Below are 24837 nucleotides of genomic sequence, written 5' to 3'. Positions count from 1 at the left end.
TAACATTTACTAGGAATTAATAGATTTAAATTATTTTCAGTTTCTAAGTAAATGCTGAGTTAAAAGTTGAAAAACAAAAACTATAGTGAATCCTGGAGTTGTATTAACAGAATCACTAGTAAGATTTGAAGAGAGCCAGAAGCTAACTTAGTCACAGATTGCAAAGCAGGGGTCAGAAGCTAGCAACTGGGAGAGTGGCATAAATGTTACATAACTAGAATACAACTGACTTCTAAAGACAATATGTGATCTCTTAGTATCTCTACCTGGTCCTTTATCAAGCCGTGTCCACATAGGCTATGACACTATTGTAGCATTTTCTTAAGGACTTCAAACTCCAGGAAATATCTAAAGTGGATTTTAGGTAATCAGAAAACAGTAATGGTTAGCAGCGGGAAATATATTGTTAAAAGTTAGAAAATTTCACATGTAGTGTAGTGCATCCCATTTCTAAAAAAAAAAAATCACTGAGTCCTGCCTGGGGAAAAAAAATTCATAATGTCTTAAATTAATTTTTATATCTGATAACTAAGGCAGTAAGGAAATTGTCCAAAAAATAATCAGCCTGATAGATATTTTTGAAGGAATAGGAGTTTAGTATGGGGAGGCTTATCTAGGTCTTGTGACCAACAAAAGGTACATACCTTTGGCAGGGTAGCACTAACTGCAAAAACAACCCCCCAAATTTGTAACTGTTCCTCTTCATAATCTTACCTCCATTAATATTACACAAATACAAAAGTACATGGGATTTTAAATGTGTCTTGTATTTATAATTAAAAATAGAATACACCAAAAGAAAATTTGTCTAAATTCAAAGTAATGTAAAACCATTCAGAATCTAAAAACTGGTATTGCCCTTATATGGCAAATGCCAAGTATCAATCTATAATATAAGGCAGGCTTAAGTTATCTGTGTTAACAGTATAACAAGATAGGAATCTGGGACACATTACCTAATTTTTTCTTTGACCAAACATGTACTTTTCCAACTTTGGATTAGGTAACTTTCAGCATGGCACAGATGGCAGAAAAGCAATGGCAGGTGGAAGAGATGTTAACCTCACATTGGACATTACTTTGGCTTGAGTGGAACCCAAACTCTCTGATCAATTCAGATAAACCATATTAAGTGTTAATTTCAAAATATTACAAGACCTTAGAGGTCATATTCAACAGCCTTGTTTTGCAGATAATAAAGCCCAGAAGTTAGGAAACTTGCCTAAAGACATGTAACTAAATGGTAAAGCTGTTACCTAACTCCTTTTTACAGTCTGTTAACACAATTTAACAATCCTTGATGGGTGTTTTAATGATCAGGCTATGGCACTTCAATTTTTTAAAAGATTTTAAAATAATTTTTTTATTTAGTATTTCTGTACAATGTATGAATTTTCTAAGCAGTTTATTTTAGTGTATTATCTATTCATAGTTAGAGCTAAAAGCTTTATCTTGAATTCGTAACACCATTCGCCGTGCATAAAAATCCCTGTACTCCTCTGGTAACACTTCAAGTGTTTTTAAGGCTCTGTCCAAAATCTGTATAGCTCTTGAGGCTGCTGTAGGATCTTTGTTTCCATAGGTGTCTGTCTTATCATAGCATTCAGAAGAAAGGTGCTTCCAAAAAACATTCACTCCTACTCCAAACTCTTCTGAGATCACATTATGGAACCATAAAGCTAAAAAAAGTTTAAAAAAAGATAAGTTAAAAATAAATTTGCAGTTAAAAAAACCCCAAAATGTCAGTGAAATATCACAAATTGAATGTAGCCAATGTAAGAAATAAATCCCATATCAAGCTTCCTTCGTTAGCACACTCAATGAATCACGTTAACTTTTGTAGAATGCCAACCAATTTAAAGTGTCAACAGCATAATTCTTACTTTCCAAACCTTTGGCAAAAGCAAATTTTCCTTTTAACTTGAAAGGCATAATAAAGTTATATTTGTTTTTTAGTTCTGGAATTTGGGCCTGTAGTTTGTGTTACTTGTTTACATTTCTCTAGTCTTGCAACCACATTAAAGCTCCTATGTTTCATATAGACAGGACATTCCCACTATTTGAGGAGTATCTCTGACCCTGGATTCTGTATAACAATTTACTTTTGTTCTCAAAAATTTCCTGTTTCAGCTGTAATTTGCTTTTTGTAATGTGGTTAAATTTGTATTTAATGTATCCTCAGTTTTACATTTCTGTTGCAATTATGATTGTTGTACTGCTTTTAGATCATTAAAAATAAAAAATAATGGTAAAGCAAAATTTTTGCTTTTATGGAAAGGATGTGTGTGGAAGGGATGAATGAAATTTTATTATGCTCTTATGATTAAGGCATTGTTAGCAGCCGGCTCCTCCACCAAATAGATATGAGTTTAGGTACTAGAATTTCAATTGAGCCTTAAAAACTCAGCATTTTAAAGTGCTATGAAAATGCTACAGCAATATCTTACCAATTAAAAGTAAAAAATAATTATGATAAAATAGATTTTAATAATATGAAACTGAGTACAGGGGAAAAAAACTTGGGAATTCACTCTCTTGGGCTCTTTTAAAAAGCATAATTTTGTTAATGTTACTTGTTTTGATTTTTACTTAGTAGTATTTTTCCAATGATATATAAAGTTTTCAACATTCAGCTTTGTAATATTTAGAGCTCCAAATTTTTCTCTCTCCCTTTTCCCCTTTCCCAAGTCATGTACACTCACATTAAACACATTTTTAAACACTCTGTTGTTATACTAAAAGATGAAAATAGCAGAAAATACATTGCATTAAAAAGTTAAAAGTGGGTCAAAGTTCAATGTTCAAAGTGAGACAATATTTTTTTCTTTTTAAATTGTGTTGGAATACTGAGGAAATTATGCAATAAAAGCATTGCTAACTTAAAGCTAATGTACTAGCTTGTTCTAGAGAAGAAGAAAGCTTCAACTAAACCATCACAAATGTTTAAATTTTGGGTAATACTGCAAATACATACACATATTCATATATAGTCACCAAGAATGTTTTTCTTATATTCAGCTATATAAAAGACATAAATTTTGATCTCAGTTATGAATATAATTTTTCTGAGCTAAAAAATTTTAGGATTAATCAGAGATGTTATTATATTGCTCAATAAATGGGGATGGCATAGATTTTAAAATTAAGTATTGTTTACAGCACAAAGAAATGAGATCTCAAGTCCACAAAAAAAATGCATGCTAAAGGTAGCAGAAATGTTAGGATTAAAGAAATCCAACATTGTGGATATAAGAGAAGTATTCATGTTCTTTAATTTCCTCTAGAAGATGTACAAAAATTGTTGATAAATAAGTTATATTCATAAATTTATGGAGACTACATGATCAGAGCATTTTTTTCCAGTTTGACCAAATGGCTAGAGATAACTATATTTTTATTATGTAAGATAATTTTGGAGAATTCTGCTTTATTGCCAATCATTTAGGAAATAACATAAGATATAACGTTGCACTATAAATACATACCAAGAAGAATGGACAAGAAAAAATATTTAAAAAGCATACTGGTGAATTTTAGCAATCTTACCAGGAATGAACAATACATCTCCTGCTTCAAGGACACATTCAAACCTCCTAGCTTTAAAAAACAGTGGATATTTATTCAGATCTGGGTTATCCAGATTCAGCACCTCTGATTTAGTACCTGAAAAGTTAAAAAAAGACAATACAGATTTAACAAAGTCATGTTTTTTTTTTTTAAAGCAATCACCAATACAAGTTTTGAAAATATATTCTCTACTATATGGTGCAGTTATTATGTTCACATTGGAAGAACAATTATTATTCTGCTGAAACCTAAGACAATTTTCAATGACCTACCCTCCCATTATATCTGTTGAAGCTAATGTAATATAATTAAAGTGTGAATCCAATAATCTAGTTCTTCATATAGTCTATCATTATACATACACTCTTACACAAAGGAGAATACAATGAATCATAATTAGAAACAAGCTCCAAGATTTTTTCTATTGAAATGCAGATTCAGAATTCTAAAAAAATGTAACTGAATAAATTAGGCAGCAAAAATGTTGGCTTAAAGTATAATAGACTACATACCTGATAAATACAAATACTGGGCATCTCGAGGACTGAACAATACAACACGTTTTTTCCCTGTCACTTGGATTAAGAAATTATCCATAACCTATAAATCAGTAAACATTATCAGTGATTTTTTAAAATGCAAAAAATAAAATAAAAATCTGGGACCAACAAGATTTCATTAATCAAATCAAAAATTCATTCCAAATGCTAGTTTTTAGCCTAAAGTTCTTTTTTCATGCATGCCTATAATAACAATACTTAAAATTCTTATGTTGATCTAACAGGACAGGTGAATTTGTATTTAGGACACAATGATTCCTATTACCACCTGTAGCATTTCTATATAGTGTATTGGTTAAAAAAAAAAAAAAAAAAAAAAAAAAAAAGGCCTAGAACTCAAAAGAATTCAATTCAATGAAATAATAGCATAAAATTCAATTGGAATAACAGATTATGTGGATTGCAGTTTTTTTATCTCACCTATGGGTGACTAAACTTAGTCAAGTTCTCTGTGGACTCGGTTTTTCTATTTATAAAATGTTGAGGTGATTAATATCGACTCTACCTGCCTATAAGGCAAAATGGTAACAAATTCAAAAAATGTATAGTAAAAAGCAAATGAATTTTTAGATAACTGATGAATTTTGTTATACAGGCAATCATAAGCAGGCTAAGATCTCTAAATTCCTTATGCAGAAAAGCGATCTGAAAAATTTATCAATGCAATTAATGAAACAAATTTACATTCACCTGTTGATCCAAATTATCATTTTTTTGGTATGAATTACTAAAAATGTTAATATGCAGAGTAATAGATTTTCTTACTAAAGGTTTGTTTTGTTTTGTTTTTTAACTAAAAAGAGAAATCCACAATACAAATAATGTCATTTCTCTTGCAGTCAGTCAGAGGAACATTAATCTTTTCACCTATGAATTCTGTAGCACTGTGGTAATATAACTTAAATTTCCCAAATTTTGACTTCTAATTAGTTACATGTTGCCTTTTACATTCAGGTAAAGGATTTAGTCTAGATAGAAAAAATTAAAACAAATTCACAAGTATAATGTAATTATTTCAAACACTTTTAATAATTACAAACTGTCATTTTCCCACTACTGCCACTAAGAGCAAGACCATTTGGGCAAACAAAAATGTTCCTTTGAAACAAAGAAAAATCTGACTCTTATTCTCAAAAATTTTTAAATAGAACAATCTTTATTTAGTCTGTCCTATGTCAATGAAGACTGCTAAAATCCACTTGAGAAATCTATAAGCTGATTTTAAAACAAAGCAATGTGAGGCAAAAAATTATATTCCTTTATATTGTAGAAACTTTAAGTATGACTTTAATACCTATTGCAAAATTGTTGCATAATATATTACTCTCTCACTCTGTCTCCATTCAGCTCCACCAAATAATAAAAAGAACCTTAGCATTAGACTCTTCTATTTTCTGTTTATTTTTAAGTAGGTATTTTCAGATGAGGAATATCTAATAAAAGTGAATGAATTAACTACCCAAATTAGTATTCAGTGTACTACTTAGTTTTAATTTTCACATTTACGTTGTATACATACATCATAGTGAGTCCACAGCTGTAATCCTGGTGAACTAATACGAAAGACACTAGAAAAGAATTGTTCCTTTTCAAAGAATTCAGGAATCTTGATATCTTCTTCTAATAAAGGAAACTGTTTTCTGATGTCTGCAATATCCTGAATTGAGAAAGATATTAGAAAAGAAAAAATTATTAATGCATGGTAGACTAATATAAATAATCATACAATATGATTAAAATTTCTTAAGCTGTCTGTAAAACTGCATATTCATTTCTATTACTATTAAAACTTAAGTACTTTAGTTTCTCTAGTATTCCTCTTATTAACAAGATAAATTTTATGAAAAGATTTCAGAAATCTTCCTAATGAACAAACATTGCTAAATGTGTGTATTCCCAAGTGTTCTGTGCTCACCTCTCTTTAAAAATGTTTCCCTTATCTCCTCCATTCCCACGGCGTCAGTGATCTCTACTCCTAACATCTCTCCAGTACAATATATTTACAAATGCTGGCTGGATAATTCCATCGTGATGTTCTCAGCATGTTTAAAATAGTTATCTATTGCCTCTCTCCTAAATTTATTCTTCCCCTTGATTTTTCTACTTAAGCTAATGGCACCAGCAGGCTCTCAAGTTTATATTCTTGCAATTATCTCTGGTCTTCCCCTCTCCCTCACCACACGTATCCAATCAATTTACAAATCCTTTGGTACTACCTCCATATTCTTCCATACTTAACCTTTCCTTTCTAATCCTACTGCAACCATCTAAATTAGATTCTAATATCTCACCTTACCTCCTGAACTAGTCTTTCGTGCATTTAATCTATCTCTTCAATTCATTTTCCCTAGAGCTATTTTAATAATCTACCTAATAAGCCACTATGATCATGTCATTCCTCAACTCAAAAACCTTTTAGTGGATCCCAAGGAAAAAAAGTATAAATTTCTAATTCTAGCAATGAAATAAACCCATCTTCACATACTCTCCTTTCAAGTACTGTACATTCCAGCCACAGTTTTGTTTGTCTCTGTTCTCATCCTAACCTTTCCAGGCTGCTTTTATTTGCACCAATCAATCAGCACCCCTGCCTCTCAGTCTGTTAAGTATCTCCTTTTCTTCAAAGCTCACCCTAAAACATCACCTCCACTTTGGCTTGTCATTTCCTTGAATTACTAAATTATGAGCTACTTGCGAACAAGGCTGGCATGGTTCCTAACTCTGTCTTGCTCAGGCCTCACCACACATGGGACACTTATTAGTTGTTGAATTGAATCATCCAAATCACCTCTGACCTGTGACTTCAGAAACACACCCAGCCTCAGTTTTTTGGGAATCCAAGGATTAGGTGGCAATGCTAAGTTAAGAGGAACAGGAAAGCTTTTACACAAGGGGAGAAAGGCTGGTTGAAACTACAATCACTGGCTGAAAGTCATTCATAAATCATAGAGGACAAAAGATACAGGTACTTAAAACTAAAGTCAGAAGAGCAGAACTACAAATTATATAAGAAGTTGTAAAAAGAAGAGAATGCTTATAAGATTTATACAAAATCATATCTGATAAACTTTACATCTCCTGATGAGTATATTGCATACCCTTTCTAAAACCCTCTTCTAATTTTAACAACTTGTAAAGAAATGAATCCCAAACTCTCTAGTTTAATAGAACTCTTATTCTATCCTTAGCAGCAATGAAGAATGGATAACTAGCATTCTTGAATGGTAGATCAAGTTGTATTCTTTCAGTCTGAGAGTTATAAAGATGAATATTTTTTAATGAGTTTTAAGAAAGGGAATTTTAGTCAACACAGATAAAATGGTTTAGCCAATGAAACTATTTCTTTTTCAGACAACTGGAAATATAATATCATAGCCAAATACCCTCAATATACCAAAACTGACTTTGGTCAGTAATTTAACCAAATATTTTATTAACTGTAAAATTATAAGCTAAATAATGATAGGGACTATGTTTTAATAATCTTTATATCTATCCCTTTCCTTCAATTTTATATTTCCCCCCTACTTTCCTGTTCACAAATGAAATAACTTCCCAGTCCCTTGCCGCCAAATAAAATACTACTTCAATTTTCTTTTCTCAAGAAGTATGCCTCTCAGAATGAGTAAATGGATTCTTGGAACATGCTAAATATATTCCTAAAAACAGGCTTGCAAACACAGAAATATACATTAACAACCAAAACTTTAATCCACGTATGTATTACTGTTTAAGACTACATTCACAAGGAGTAAGGCCGTGGAATCATTTTTTTAGGTGTGTATTTGAAAGGAACTGAACACTTTGTGGATACTTGGCAAGTATTAAATGCCTCTGCACGATAGCTCTCTCAGGAGAAGAAATTGATGTTCGGCTTGTCTTCCCTCATTAAATATTTGCTAAATTTTTTATTGTCATAATTAATATTTTTATTTTTTAAAGAATGTAAAAATTAACTCTTCATAATTAGTGTAGTTTTAAACTAAAACATATCCATAGCATCTTGGATTTCTTAATTCTATTGTCACATAGATTTAAATAAGGCACATTTTCCCCTCAGGTCTGGTTTATCTAAAACCTAAATGTGCTTATAAAAACTAGTATTATTCAGTACATGCCCAAGTATTTTTATCTCATTGTGGGGAATTTGGCCTATATTTATGAGACTATGACAGGATCAGAATGGTACTTCTGAATGTGGCAACATGGATAGTAAAGAATGCCAAAATGAATTGAGAGTTCCAAAGGTCTTGGCACTGCTACAGACTAAATGTATGAATATATATATATATATATATATGCATGTTATATATGTGTATGTCATATATGCATAAATATTAATATGTAAATGTAGATTGCAGAGCAAATGCCATTCTGTATTAGTAGAGGGAAATTTTTTTCTCAGAGTTTCCTATACCTAAGAAATCATAAGCCTGAGCCAAAAACAGAAATATACATTTTCTTTCCATCAACATCTTGGATACTTCAGAGAGCAATACTAATAGGAATGTTAAATTGTAAATTTAAAATTGCCCTTTTGGAGCATTTCTGGATGGTTGCTCTATCAGATATGTGAAACTTTTATTGTATCAGAGTAATATTTTCCTATGCTTAAAGTAAATGGGGCTCTTCAAGTAAGATACAAAATGGAGGTAGTGTAGTGTTGCCATTAAGTCCCTTAGAAGTCATTTGCTAGTGATCACAAGACATAATTTGTTCATAAATACAAGTCAAATTCTACTACAATAAACTATTCAGGGTTTGTTCAAACATATTAACACAATTCTTCAACTGAAGAAGCAAAATTTAATTGTAGTATATGCTAGATTTAAATTTTGCTTCAAGAAACATGCTAAATTGATAACTGTTTAAGAATTAGTTGTAGGAGGGATTTCTGGCAACTCAAAAGTTTAGAACTAGGTCAATCATTTCATTTATAGGAAGGAGCCAACAAGAAATAAAGACATGGAGAAAAGCATTTGCAAGAGATTTGGCATGACTTTTGGGCACATGCTCACCTAGCAGAGATAGAAGAGGTGATTTTTTTTCCCCATATTTTTTAAAATTTAAAAGCTAGTGTCTGGGGTCAATTTTGAAGCCTGGAAGAAGAGTTTTTACTAACTCCAGGCCTGGCACTCTATTCACTGTGCCACCTAAAACTGTTCCTCCCTGCTTTGCTACTTTTTATTTTGTATATATTTTTGATAAACAATCCAACGTAATACTCTAAAGGGCACAGTCTGTGTTTAGAATTTTTTTCTAAACAAAGTAATATGAGACAAAGAAGAAAAAAAATTTATCAGACTACATGTTTTTTAAGGGTAAAATTTTAACATTAAAAACAAGGCTTGTCAACATTTATAAAGCCTCTTTGTAATGCTTAGACCAAATTTTCACTGGTTTAGTGTTGCCTAGAAAGCAAGGCACTAATCATGTTCTCCCCATCCCCAGTCCTGTAATCTGGTCCCAGTTGTCTGCTAGCTGTATCTTATATTTCTACTCTCTAAACATTATGTTCTAGCTAAACTGATCTACTTTATAACTGCTGAATTCATACTATGTGCTCTTTCATTTGGGTGCCTTTGTTTACTTTGTTTAGCCAGCTCTGTTCTTCACCTGATGGAATTCCTTTGTATCCCATTCGAATGCCAACTCTGCCACCAAAACTTCCCAGGTTAGTCACAACCTCCCCTAAGACTGTTTAAGAGCAATTTTTTTTCAATTCCTTGATGCACTTGGCATATACTATTGTGTAATATGGTTTCTGTATTTGTGTTATTCCCTTCTTGACTAAAAGATTCATTAGGGAAAGGAATGACTCAATTTAACTTTTCTACCTCCCACTATCCCTAGCATAGTACAACACAATGAATACAGCTAAATTCTTGAATATATTGCTATTTTGGTACTGAAATTCTCACCTTTCTAGGATCTTCACCAAGTGATCTCAAGTAGTACTTCTCATCCTTAACGGAGACCCCCAGAAAAGAAATGACATTAATATTAATTTTTAAATATACATGAATTGGAAAATAAAGAAGTTATGGACTTTTAAAAAAAAACAATCTAGTCAAAAGGCTTTTTATAAGCTCAGTAATTTTACTGTCTTATCCTTTTTTTTTAATGCTCTCTGGTGGCTTGTTGAAGAAATATAAAATCAAATCATGCTAATGAGTAAGTGCAAATAACTCATCAAAGGAATCAAAATAGAATAAAATTCATTATTTCATCTAGAGATATGAATCAGAATTCACTTTAGTACTATCACAAAAAATTCCATTTCTATTAGACAGTATTGAACCAAAGTACTATTTAATACATTTAAAATGCTAATGACATAGAAATAAAATTAGTATTTTTCCTTTTTTGTATTCTTCTGCACTTAGCACAGTGCCTCACACATAGTAAGTGCTTAATAAATATTGATTATAGTTAAAATAATTTTTTAAACAAGTGATACTTAACATTTTATTAAGAATTTTATTTATTCTCCCGGAGGCAATTGGGATTAAGTGACTTGACTAGGGTCACACAGCTAGTAAGAGTTGTGTCTGAGGCTGAATTTGAACTCAGATCCTCCTAACTTCAAGACCTATGCACTATCTATCCACTACACCATCTAGCTATTCCTTTATTAAGAATTTCAGAATTCCCTCAACCACATCTCTTGGTATTAATCACCAATTCAAATAAGGAATCAAGAATATTTCCTGATATTAAATGTCAGAAATATTTTGAATCTAGAATATTTAGCCTACTAGCTAAAGCAAGGAGCAATATTAATTAGAAAGTATTTATCAATACTTTCATTTATTTCATATTTAATAAAAAGCTAATGTGAGGGACAAAATAATCTAGTTTCAGTGTTCAGCCTCTGGCAAAAATATCAATTAATATATTATGGGAGATTATGGTTTAAACACCATAACACTGAATTAAAAAAAATTAAGGATCTAACTCCTAAATATTCATAGCTTCTTTCAACTCTCTATTAGAGATCATGCAGAAGTTTATTTATATCTTGTACTTACTTATATTTTCAGTTTGTACAACCTATGTACTGTCTACCATCAATGTTTCAAGTAGTATACCTATCTAATTCTAGTGTTCTAGGATTTGGTAGACAAGGTCAGATTTCTCCTATTTATGTAACTCTTAACAGGTTATGTTTTACACTTTTCTCTGGCTTTGACACTTGATATTTGCTCAGTTTTGTTTCATTTTATTTCCTACTGGCCTCATTTCTGTGTATGTATAAAAATGTTTTTGTTACACACACACACACACACACACACACCCCTTTAACTCCCTTGAATGAAGCACTATAACTGTTGGACAGTCTAATTCTACTATCTAAGAACAGTGCAGGGAAAAATTAAGTAGGCAAATGGAGTTCTGTTGGCACTTTCCAGGGATACCTTAAGAATCATTCTAGTTTTATACAAAACATGCAGCCTTTAGTACCCATTATCTTGAGCTGCCAGCTCAAAACAAATTCAAAGTGAAAAAGATCATTCATGGTATAACCAATAAAGATTCAGTGAGCAAAATATAAGTTGAATAAATATACTATTATTTAACTACACTAATATTTTAAAATCAATTGTGTTGGTGTGTAAATACCACTATATGATATGAAAACTATTTGGAAGCAATTACCTCTGAAATAAAAAACTCTGTGTGCTTGTTTTCTGCTGCTCTGTGTATAAATTTGTCAAAAGGTAAAGTTCTGAAATACAAAAGAATACCTGAAATTAATCAAAGAACTAATAATGATCTAGGAGCTCTATATGATAGAATTTTTAATAATTAATGTCTTCTATTTTAAAGTACATCATAGTTTAAAATACAAAAAAGTAAAACCTAAATTAGCTGTAGATAAGTAACAGTACAGAGAAAGTTTAACTTAAGTCATGGAATAAATAAGGGTCATGTTATCCTATTTTGTGAAGCCATGAATCTTCTTTTATCTTTACTTCTTTTCTTGCTCCAACTTACCTATTTAAAATGTGGATACTCTAACATGTACACATCTACTTCCCACTTCCCTCATCTGTGCAATAGTCTGAACTAGACCCTATCACAATATTAATTATCTTAACAATTAATTTTATTAATGATAGCTCTTTCTATACATGCATTTCAAAAAAGTACTCAAGGAACTAAAAATATTAAACAGAGCAAAGAATTTTCATTGCTGTAGTCCTTTTCTAGTTTTAAATTGCTATAAATATTTAAGGTCCAGCATATTAAAAAATTTGCAAGTAATTAGCAAAACACTTTTTTTGATGTTCCATTATGAATACAGTAAGCTTCTCAATCTTAAAAAGCCTTTTGTTTTTCTTCTTTCTTTACCTGTATACCACTAATAATATGATCATTTAATTACTTACTAGTATTGCCATAAGACTATGCTTTATGTAAACTTCTAGGGAACTTGGGGAAGTGGTCTTATATTGGGTCCCTACCTTTGTCATTTTCTTAATAGGTTTTTATTTTAATTGTTAATGTTATATATTCTCTTTGAATCTCCTTCTTCCTTTAAAATATGTACCATACTACATATTTCCTATAGTATTAAATCATGAATAATGTTCCTCATACAAAACAAATGAATTAAATCTGAATTTTAAAATACACAAAATCAGAGTATAAAATCAAAACATAATTCTAGTTTTGAAAAAGTGATCCAAATTACAGCACACTGAATCACGGCTAAGTCAAAAGATAAATTTTGTTTATAACTACTGGAATGGCTGTTCAAGGTTATGCAATTATATATTTGAAATAGCATTTTATTATTTTTATAACTTCATAATTATAGATATCAAAAGATTTTCATTTTCAGACAACCCATAAGCAAACATATTTATCTATGTTTACAGACTGTGCCAAGGTAGTTTAACTATTTCTTAACAATTATGATTAAGTAATTTGACAGTAAGTAGATAGTAGGTATTGTCAAAATTATGATTCTTAATTACTGAAGATTTTCATTATTACCTTATTGTAATGGATAATCTACCCTTAATTACACTGCCTGTGAATGACTACATAAAAAGTCATATAAGGCAAAAATAAATAAATAAGCCAACTCATGATTTTACAAGTTTTTAGAACAAGTTCTAATCAGCTTAAAAGATCTGAAAAGAGGTGAAACTAATTCAAAATGACATTCAAACACCATGTGATTATATTTTTGGCATTTACCCCTCTTGAAAACAATCATTAACCACAGGCTACAAACACTCATCATTCCAGAAGGATTTTTTACTCCTTTAAACTAATGAAAAGTGAACAGTGCTTACTGTTTCTTAGAGAAGTTTACAGCAATTAAATCCAATCCTATTATAAATGAAAACCATAATGGTGAGAAATTCAAAGGCACCAAGGAAAAAAGAATGCTTTGGCAGCTTAAGCAATCTAGTAAGAAAGGAATGGTTCAGGATATTAGAAACTCTGTTTAACTGTCTCCAAACCAAAATCTTGGTGAACCTGCACAGATTTCAGGGGCCTGGGAACTGCACTCAGTATTTTTTAACCTCATATTAATGAAACCCATACAATACCATGCTGAATCTATCTCATAATGCCACTAAAAACTTTAAAATTTGGATATTTGACAGAATTTGCCTATACAAAACATGAAAAATATCAACAATATGACTTGAAATTTATTTTCTTTAGTTTTAATGACTAAAAAATTTACAAAACTTCTAATACAATTTTCTTCTAATAAGTGAAAGGCAATACTTTGAAATATTCTTCCCATAGTATGTTGAAAATAATATCCATACTGGGGTTTTTCCAATAAGTTGCCAGGCCAGGAAAAGGGCACAGATATCAAAGTCCAATTCTACTATACATTAAGATATGTAAAATTGAAAATTGATTTTAATTCTATTTTTAAAACATAGTTAAGCTGGCAGAAATTTAATACTCTCCCACCTAAACTCCTTACCCTTGTAATTTCATCCTTCACCTGCGTCCTAGAAAAACATGCTTAAAGGTGAAGTTTATGTCTTGTAATTACTTCTACTCTCTACTCCAGTAGGCTTGGGGTTGATGCAACCAAAGCTGCAACAGATTATTCTTAATATCAGTAGCCTAATCCTTTATCTGAGGACTATTTTCTGAGTGGGGAGGAGCTAAGATGACTCTTAACCCACATCTTCATTAAAATCAGACTGCTTTACTTTTATCAAGAGAGTCCAAATGGGGTACTTTAAGGCCAATCAGAAAAACATGCTTAAGCTTAGAAAATCTTGTGAGCCTTCATTTCCAGCACTTTAGCCATTGAGAGGTCACTGACCCAATTTATTCATTACTGTTAAATGAATTGTTCATGCTTGAAACCTTCTCTCAAATATAATAGATATCAGGTATTCCTTCTAATAAGGCAGGAATAGCTTATCTCTTCCTGTCTCTCCAGTGATACTTTTGTCCATATTATCCCATAAATTAAGCATAGGGGATCCACCCATCATGCCAATTTTCTTGCTTTTTTCCAGATACCATGGTTATCTCCTAGTTAACTATCAGTTATCTCTAATTTTCACCATTAAACCATACATTCCTTTTATGGTATCCTTTATACTACTACATAGTTTAAAAAAAAAAAAAAAAAAAAACAAGAAATTATTACAGGGCAGCTAGGTGGTGAAGTAGACAAAGGGCTAAGCCTAGTCAAGAACACTCATATTTCTGAATTCAAATCTGGCCTCGGACACTAGCTGTGTGACCCTGAAAGTCACTCAGCCTTTTTTGCCTCAGTCTCCTCATCTGTAAAGTGAGCTGGAGAAAGAACAGAAAATTGCTCTAGTATTTTTGCCAAGAAAATCCCAAATGTGGTTATGAAGAGTCAAACAAAACTAAAAACAAATGAACAATATATTATAGCCCGCTCATACCTATCTTGTTTACTCCACTGGCCTTTGGGTGATAATCAAATTCAGTTTTTCAGGTGCTTACAGTCAAAGAGTATCACCAGAAAACTACAGGTTTTAAAAAGATAAATTTTGGGAAAATAATAAATGTTGTAAGGGATGTGGGAATGCTGAAACATGATGCACTGCTGGTGGAGTTGTGATCTTATTGAACCATTCTTCAGAACAACTGAGAGCAATGACCAAAGGGCTATAAAACTGAATTCTGTTTGATCCAGCATTGTCTCTACTGGGCTTGTATCCCAACGAGATCATGAAGGAGGGAAAGGGACTCATATGTAAAAAGATGTTTATAGCAGCTCTTTTTGTAGTGGCAAGGAACTGGAAACTGAGGGGATGCCATAAGTTGGAGAATGGATGAATAAGTTATGGTATATGAATGTAATGTAACATTATTGTCCCATAAGAACTGATGCGCACGCTGATTTCAAAACACCTGGAAAGACTTACATGAATTGATGCTGAGAGAAGTGAGCAGAACCAGGAGATTTTTGTACACAATAACAGCAATATTGTGTGATGATCACAATTAACTCTTCTAAGCAATATACAATGGTCCAAGAAAATTTCAGGAGACTTGTGATGGAAAATGCCATCCACATCCTGAGAAAGAACTATGGATTCAATTCTGAATACAGGCTGAAGAATATTATTTTCACTTTTTTTTTCCTTATAATTTTTCCTTTTTATTTTGATTTTTCTTTCACAACATGACTGATATGGAAATAAGTTTAACATGATTGTACTTATATAACCTAGCTCAGACTACTTGTCCTGGGGAGTGAGAAGGGAAAGGAATAAAATTTGGAACTCAGAATCTTACAAAAATGAATGTTGAAAACTATCTTTATATGTAATTGGGAAAAATAAATACTTTTAAGTGGGAAAAAAAAGATAGGCTTTTGTTTTATGGAGACACCTGGGATCATTAAAAGAACTGCAGTTTCCCAAAGACAACCCAGCCCACTCATCCTGCTGTTCAATTCTGGGCAAAATTCATCATCAGTCTCCATACAGACAACATACAAATACACACACAGGTTGTGCATCTAATTTTATGTCATAATATAGACAAAAGGCATTTTCATCCATTTGGTTTTTTCAGTAATTAGACCAAGCTCTTTGGAGTAGTCATTTAGGAAATACTACATGTTTCCTACTTTAGATTTTAACTGTATAATAGGATTTGATATAGACAGCACAATTTCATGGATAAACAAGAATATCTGGAAGAACTTGCCATCTATAGGCAATCTCAACTTGAATCTAGGCAAGATCTCCTCTTGAGAGTGAAGATTGTCTTTGATGACCATGTTTTATGCTTTGTTTGAAATCATCAGCAGATCAAACAACATTATCTTTATTGTTATATATTTTAAGGAACTTAGCATAGTTTTGAGAAGCTTAGAGAAGATTCTTTAAGGCAACATTTTACTTTATCAATCATTTTGGGTTTTTCTTAAAGTCAACATTGAATGACTCTTGTATTTTCTACATCTTTCAGTCTACATTATGGCAAGAGGTAGTCAGTAGAATACCAACTGTAAAGCCTGTTTATTCCCTTGTAATATTCCTCATGAAAAATGCCCTTAATATATGATGAGTTTTTCTGGCATGGGCCTATGATCTTCACTTTGAGGTAGCTGTAAGTTTATAATATTATGAATTTATGAAACAAAACAAAAAAACTCCATCTGTGTGTATGTGTGAGTATGCATTATTATATAGATACAGATAGATGCAGCTTATAAATCTTTTTTTTTTAATTTTTAATAGTATTTTTAATGTCACTTACTCTTTTAGTTAGGAAGAGGCTATTATCAGATAATTCCTTCTAATGGCATCTCTCTCCTTATTCTAGCCAACTCTGATTAGCCTTACCCAGTATTTCCTTTCTCCTGGCTAATTGTGAATTCCCCTGGGAAATTACCTTTTTTTTTTCTTGCTAATTATATGCTCTCCCAAATCTATTTTTATTTGCCATTCCTGGTATTTATTGTAACCCTTCATTTGTCTGTAACTTCTTTCCTTAAATAAATTTAGCTTTTGCCAAAGAGAATGGTTATTGTGAATTTGTTACATGTATATTTTGAACTAAATATTGTGATCCCAACCACATCACTCATAATAAGGAACAAAAATAGGCTGGAGACATGATATGAAATTATGAAATGGAAATTTCAGAATTATTGATCATGAAAGTTTTATAGGTGATGAACAATATCAAGAGTGTGACCACCTCTTTGTGGCTGAAATGGAAAAGATCATGGAATTTGTGGAGACTGAAGAACTAGGAAGCTAAACTGTTTGAAGGAACATCTATCTGACTGATAGAAATCCTATACTAAAAGGCAATAGTCACATTATAGAGGAAAGCAGTGAATTAGAGACTGAACTATAACTATTCTATATAACTATTATTTTACTCTATTTAAAAAAAAAATAATAACTGTTTTATACTCTTTATAAGGACTCTCTGTAAGACCAAGAATAAATGCCCTCAGATTCAGGGGACCTGAAAATTCTGTTGGGGCACCTGGGTTTGAGTCCCAGCAAACATGAGATAATGACCTTTGATATGCCCCTTAGCTTCTGTGAGCCTCAGCTCCCTCATATTTAAGACAATGATCACAATATTTGCACAACCCATTTCATAGGATTATTGTGAAAATCATATCATACAGAGCATCTTCAAAAAAGTACAATAAAAAAAGCACTACTTTAATTAATATAAAATGAAAGTAATGAAATAGATAAACTCTGAGGTTCTTTCCAGTTCTAAATATATAATTTTACTACTAAATAGCAGTGTGAAATAAGTATAATAAGTTATTTTTCAGTACTGAATAATGATAAAAATTGCTTTAAAAGAGAGATTCTCACCTACCTAGTCACTAAGTCCTGAGTACCTACCACATGCTCAGATTTAAATATAATTAGTCTAAGAAGGAAAAAGAACTATTTACAAGTTGCCTTTCAATGCTCTGATTCTGGTAATTCCCTGAAAGAAACCTAATCAAAGGGTATCCTATGGAAAAGTTACTTCAATTAAAAAAAAAAAATCTTTATATGACATAAATCTAGATTTTTAAAAGCCTTAACTTCAAAGTATCTGTAATATTTTTGTATATATGAATAATAGAACCCAAAAAGCACAAAAATACTTAGAATATTCCCCAAAGTTATTTGGATCACTACAGTAAACCTTAGAAGTGAATACCTATACACAAAGTTCTTACTGATGAAGTCCATCTGTGGAACTGCTGAAACATGAATCTTCACTTCTTTAGCTCCTCCTACTTGACTGATGTAATCCACTGTCCATTTGGTTGTACATGTTCCAAGGTCAATTCCTTTCAGCACTACTGGCTTTCTCTGTTGATTATCAAAATAATAATGAAGAATAATTGTATTACAGGTTAATGTCACTAAAATAAAACAATATCTACAAATTATATGCAAAAAAGATTTAGTGATTTATCAATGGCATATAGGATATAAAAACAAATTTAATAACAATACCAATCTTATTTTTAATGCTTTAGTTTATAAGCCTACACTATGTAATATTGCCTTAATGTCACAATCTCTAGCATCCCACTGCAAACTCCACTACAATTTCACTATGACATAATTTGTCCAATCGCCCACTTGTAACATTATTCTTATGAAACTGTCTTTTTTCATTCCCATAATATCTTATGTTTTTGTGGTACTAATCAATTATGTCAGAATGGATATAACTTTCCAAAGTACTTTCAAAAAAACACTACAGGAAAGTGGTATATTATGTAACTACTTTATAGAAAACTTGTTAGAGCAGAGCCCTGATACTATAAGCTGCCATTACTTAACTCAAGAGAAAAGTGCAATTGTGCAATATTCTTCTTTTGAAGTACAAAGACATCATTTTAATTAAATCAGAAACTATTCTGAGTACATGCAATGGTGCTATGGCAAAAGTACTATATTTCAAGTTAGAAGACCTACGTTCTATTTTCTGCTCAGCAAGTAGCTGTCTCTCTCTGGGTTTCTTCATCTGTAAAAGGAAAGTATTCTATTAGATGATTTCCAGATCTTGTCCATACTTAAATCCTATTAACTATAATTCCAGGTTTGAGCATGGTTTTTCATTCAAAAAAAGAATGTGTCTCAAATTTAATAGCTGATGTTTGTATAGGATTTTAAAGTTTGCAAAGTATTTAGATACAATCTCATAATGTTTGCCTCATTACAACCCAATGAGAAAGATATTTTCAGCTATTATTATTATTTCTCCTTTAGAAATGAGGCAACTGAGGTTCAAAAATGAGCTAATACTTGTCAGATATGGGGATTTAAACCCAGGTCACCAAATTCAGTCTTTATCCATCACAATGCACTGTCTCTCTATGGTTAGATGAGAAATTTGATCTCTTTTGTTGACTGAGTATAGTTGGATATCTGATCAATAAACATTCAAAGAGAGAGATGAATGGAAGAGAAGAAGAGTAAAAGAAAGATGAGGACAGATCACAAAGGCTACAAGAACAATACTAAAAATAATAAGTGATGCAAGAGAAATTACAGGCAAAGGCTGAAGAACAAAGCATTAGGATTCTAATTAAGATAGAAAATGCAAACTCCAATAATAGTATTATAGTATTTTCCTAAAGATAATCTTTTCATCTCAAACATAAGAACTATTCTTTATATAGAAAGAATGTTAAATAAAAACAAAATAAAAGGAAATTAAGAAATATTAACCTCTTATACTTCTCTCAGGAAAGGACAAGTATCATTATGTAAAGCATACTGCATGACTTAAAAGTCTCTTCCAGTAGAGATGGTGGAGAAAGGAAAGCTCCACCCTCTACCACTACAGCCCTCTCCCACTGGAGGATCATCTGCAGCAGTAGGGTGGAGACCAATCCTTGATATCTGACTATGAGACTAGTCTTAAGAGCTTTACTGTTCATATGTAACCTGCTACTTCCCTATGACTTCTCCTGTTTCCTGTACCAAATTATACCCAACTCTACTATCTCCTCTTCATCCTCTCAACCCTAAGCATGCCCATCCTAAATTCACCCATCCCGTTCACGGCGCTCTTTAGAAATTTTGTTCTAAAATGATCAAAGTTCCTTTTCTCTCATACTTCTTCCAGATACTAACTTCATTGAGACTTGGCTTCCCCCAGAATCACTATACCCCGAGTCAGTCTTTCCAGTACTGACTGTACCTTCTTTTACTCTTATTATACATACTGGTCTTTAAGAGAATCCCACTATCACTATACTTACCTTTACCTCTAATACTCAATAACTTTTCCTCCTTTATTATTTTAATTAGTTTACTAAGTCCCCCAAGTCATTCCCTTTCAATTCACAAGTACTATCTTAATCACCACCTTCATCCACTCCTCAACTGATGTCTTTGTAATCAGCATCACATTGGCATTCCCTTATATTCCAGTCTCTCAATTCCTCAACTTCCTTAAATCTCAAGACCAACTCCATCACTTTAGCTCCACTGTATAGGAATGGTCACATAACAGAGCTCACCATTACTCAAGTGTACCATTTATTTAATTAGCATTCTTTTGTGTAACCATAACTTTCCATGATTCCCTAGGCCTCATTTCTCCTAAATACTTTCTTTGCTCTCACTGAGACCTCCAATATCTCCACCCCTCAATGTTTTCTAAAATTATTATCCCTGTTGTCTTTACTTTCCTCCTTTTTCCAGTTTTAATCCAACAAGCTTTCAATTGACAAGTCTTCATCTTTCTTGACTTGTCTGCTACATTTGATATTACTGACCAAGCATCCAGGCAGCTAGTAGTGCAGCGGACAGAGCACTATCCCCAGGAGGATTTGAATTTAAATCTGGGTCTCACACACCTATCAACAGTGAGATCCTTGGCAAGTCATTTACCCCGGGTGCCTCAATTTCCCCAAATATAACAGAGAGATGATAACAACAGCACTTAACTAACTTGCACGGGTTGTTATGATGATCAAATGAGCTATCTATAAAATGCTTAACATCATGCCTGCATACATTAAGCAAAATGAAAAATGTTTATTCACTTTCCTCTTGATCACCCTTTCCTCCTCAACACTTTTCTTTCTTGATTTTTGTTTTTCTCACCCTACTTGTGTAACTGCTTTCAGTGTCCTTTGTGGGGTGTATCCTTAACTGTAAATATTTCCCAAGATTCTATCTTCGGCCCTCTTCTCTCTCTCTGCACTCATTTGGTAACCTCAGAGGTTTCCATGGGCTTAACTATAATTATTATGCAGATGACTTACAGATCTGGATCTCTAGAGCTTCCATCCTGCACTACCAATTATTTTTTGGACATTTAAAACTGAGACAAACTCCAAAGATGAATTTTTCTTTTCTCTCAAACCATCCCCTTCTTATCAGCTTCCTTATTTCAGTCAATCTTTCTGATTTCCTAAATTCATAATCTGGGAATATTCCTGCCTCACCCTACTTATCCCATCAGTTGTCAAATTTTATCATTTCTACCTTCACAATTTTTGTTTCAGTCCCTTAGTCCTACCCTTCTCCCACCCTTCTATTTGCTGTCCCCCATTCCTGGCATGAACTCTCCTCTTTACTCTACCTCAGAGAGAGAATACTCTGAAAGTTCTGGTCTTGAAAGATTTGGGTTCAAATATCAACTCTGTTACTAGCTCTCTATTAGGAGGTTTAGATAAGATGGCATCAGAGGTCATTTCTGGCTCTAGATTCAAATCTTGTGATTGGCATTTCCATTCCTTCAAAACACAACTTTAGTACCATCTTCTGCATGAAGTCTTTCCTAATCTCAATTGTTCGTGCCCTCTTTTTCAAATTAAAAAAACTTTTTAAAACTGCATATTTTATTTGCATTTTATATATGTGTATATATATATATATATAGTTGTCTTCCCCATTAGAATGTAAAATATTTTCACAAAGACATTATTTTGTTCCTTGTATAAAACAAAACAGAACAAAGCAACAGAGTGCCTAGCACAAAATAGTTATTTAATATATGCTTGTTGCTTGACTCCATGCCTAGAAGGTTTTCCCTCCACCACTTTGACTAATTTCTTCCAGTTTTCTTTAAAGTCGCAAGTGTAAACTCCTTGAGGACACTTAATAAATGTGTATTGACTAACTAGAGTTTTAAATCCAGATCCTTGTTTTTCTAACACCCCCTAGTGGAACTTCTTGAATCACTCACATTTGAAACCAGCATCACTCTCAAATCCTCAGTCTCACACCCACAAATCCAATCAGTTGCCAAATCTTGTTTCTATCTACATTATTGTTGTTCAGTTATATCTGATGCTTTATGACCCCATTTAGGGTTTTCTTGGCAAAAAAAAAGTTTGTCATTTGCTTTTCCAACTTTTTTTTTTCTTTTTAACAGGTGAGGAACTGAGGCAAACAAGGGAAAGTGACTTGTCTATTGGGATCACACAGTTACTATTTGAGGCCAGGACTGAACTCAGGAAGACAAGTGTTTGTATTTCCAGACTTGACAATCTATCCACTATGCCATCTGGTTGCCCCTTCTATCTCCATAATTTCCAGCAGATCTCTTCTTTCCACTGAAACTGACATTCCTATGGTAAAGTCTTCTATTTGGATTTCCTTCAATTTATCCTCTACAGAACTACCCAAGTGATTTTCTAAAGTGTATGTCTGGTCAGATCATGCCATTCTCAATAGGTTTTCTCTCTCCAATTCTATATCTCTGGGGTTCCCTATTGCCCTAAAAATAAAATATAAAATTTCTGATATTTAAAAGTCCTTAGAAATTGGTCTTTCCAGTTTCCTTACACATATTCTTTGCTTGGCACTTTGTGATCTAGTTATACTAGCCACTTACAAAACATTTCGGTCCACCCTCCTTGTTTTTACATCAGTTGCTTCCAATCCTAGAATGTACTTCCTCTTTATTCTTTCAAAATCCCTAGTTTCCTCCAAGATTTAAGTACTAATGTCTTCATGAAGTTTTTCCTGGTACACCTGGCTATTAGGATTCCCTTTCCCCAAACTACCTCATTTTATATATATATTCAAATGAATATGTGTTGTTCCCTTATTTAGAATATATAGGAAGGATTCTTCTTTATTTGTATCCCCAAGGCTCAGCACAGGGCCTGGTAACACAGTAAGTCCTTAATAAATGTTTATTGGCTGATGAATACTTTGCTTCATTAACTTAAATATGCATATAAGTCCTGAAGATATCAATCAACAAGCATTTTCTTTTATGAAAGACTGCATATTAAGGCTTGGGAATACACAGACTGATCCCTGCTTATAAGGAACTCCTATTCTAACTGGGAAGACAATTTACAGGACACAGAGTAAATGAAAAGTAATTTTGCAGAGAAGAGGATAATTATTCCTTCAGTAGTTTCAGGTTCTTTGTGACCTCAGAAACTAGAGCAGCTTGTCATTCTCCTGCTCATTTTACAGATTAGAAAACTAAGGTAAATGGGTTTTGCTTGACTCTGCCAAGGCCACACAAATAGCAAGTATCTGAGGACAGATTTGAACATATGAAAATGAGCCCTCAAGATTCCAACCCCAGCGCTTTACCCCTTGTATCATCTAGCTGAACTAAACCATTCCTACCTAAGCACAGAAGTTGAGCTCCCTTACTATATGGCATATGGAAACTGAGCCAGATAAAAGTAACAAACTAGCATGTATATATCATTTTAAGGTTGGCAAAGTCTAATTTTATCTTCATCACAACTTTGGGAGTTAGGGTCTGTTATTATTCCCATTTTACAGATGATGAAACTGAGTCAGACAGCAATTCAAAAATGCCTTGCCCAGAATCACACAGCTATGAAGTGTAGGAGGCAGGATTTTAACTCAAGATTTTTCAGACTCTAAATCCACTGCTTTATGCTAAGCACTAGAGATGTAAAAAGTACTAAGTTCGCAAGCAAGATCCAAAGCACCCAATGCTTGATGAGCTCCAGAAGTTAGAATGCAATCCGTGCAGGAATGGGCAGCAACGCGGCAAGGTTGCAGAGCGCCCTCCGCGCCGCCAGGGGAAGCCATAGCAAGCTACGACTACTCCGAAGTCGCAAACTTCAGACCGGGCGATATGGGGGTCAAGAACTGATATTTATTTCTACAATAGCGCTTTACGGTCTGCAAAGCACTTTACACACATTAGTTCATTTTAACCTCACAACAACCCGGTAAGGTAGGTGGTATTTTAGTTTCCTTCTTACAAATAATAGAAACGAGACACGAAGAAGTAATTTTCCTTTTCTAGCTAAGTCCTATTCGAACCAATCGGGCTTTAATCCACCGTACCACAGTCTGTGTCAATCGAGCCATATCTACAATGAGAGGCTGCTTCTTCAACCGAAAGATAATTAAGTAATTAATTCGTAGAAGGAGTCTCAAAAAGGCACTGGAGACTCAAGCCCCTGACATGTTTGTCCCACGGAAGGGATGCGATGCCAGAACCCAGGCCGGGTATGGAGCATAAAGTAAGTGGCTCCTTTCTACGCTCGACGAACGAAGCTGACCGCCTCACCTGTGGATAAATGCGTTGCAGGAACTCTTCACGCGTGACACCCTCGAGCTGAGGTACTGGAATGCGTTTCGCCATGGTACCTACTAGTGAGTGCCGGATCCTCAGGTTCTCCCTTCATTTCCGGCTTGTCATTTCCGGTCCGTTTGTCCGTCCAGAAACATGACCAACAAGAGAAAAGGCCCACGTGTCAGCCAAGCTGGGGATGGTAGTGGTG

General features: G+C 33.0%; 1 protein-coding gene across 1 annotated transcript; it reads right to left on the bottom strand.

Annotated features, from left to right (window-relative positions):
* Window positions 1-1335: 1335 nt before the first annotated feature.
* On the bottom strand, window positions 1336-24755 carry TYW5 (tRNA-yW synthesizing protein 5). The gene is made up of 8 exons (XM_051985924.1): window positions 24624-24755; window positions 18294-18448; window positions 11787-11856; window positions 10049-10093; window positions 5647-5784; window positions 4080-4167; window positions 3547-3663; window positions 1336-1679 (listed from the first exon to the last, which is right to left on the bottom strand). Exons 1-8 carry the CDS (start codon window positions 24696-24698, stop codon window positions 1423-1425), a joined length of 945 nt encoding a protein of 314 aa, XP_051841884.1. The 5' UTR covers window positions 24699-24755; the 3' UTR covers window positions 1336-1422.
* Window positions 24756-24837: the final 82 nt, after the last annotated feature.

Source organism: Antechinus flavipes, chromosome 3 (assembly GCF_016432865.1).
Source record: "Antechinus flavipes isolate AdamAnt ecotype Samford, QLD, Australia chromosome 3, AdamAnt_v2, whole genome shotgun sequence".
NCBI classification, from domain to species: Eukaryota; Metazoa; Chordata; class Mammalia; order Dasyuromorphia; family Dasyuridae; genus Antechinus; species Antechinus flavipes.
The sequence above is the reverse complement of the archived record's forward strand: the minus strand, read 5'-3'. Positions and strand labels throughout refer to the sequence as shown.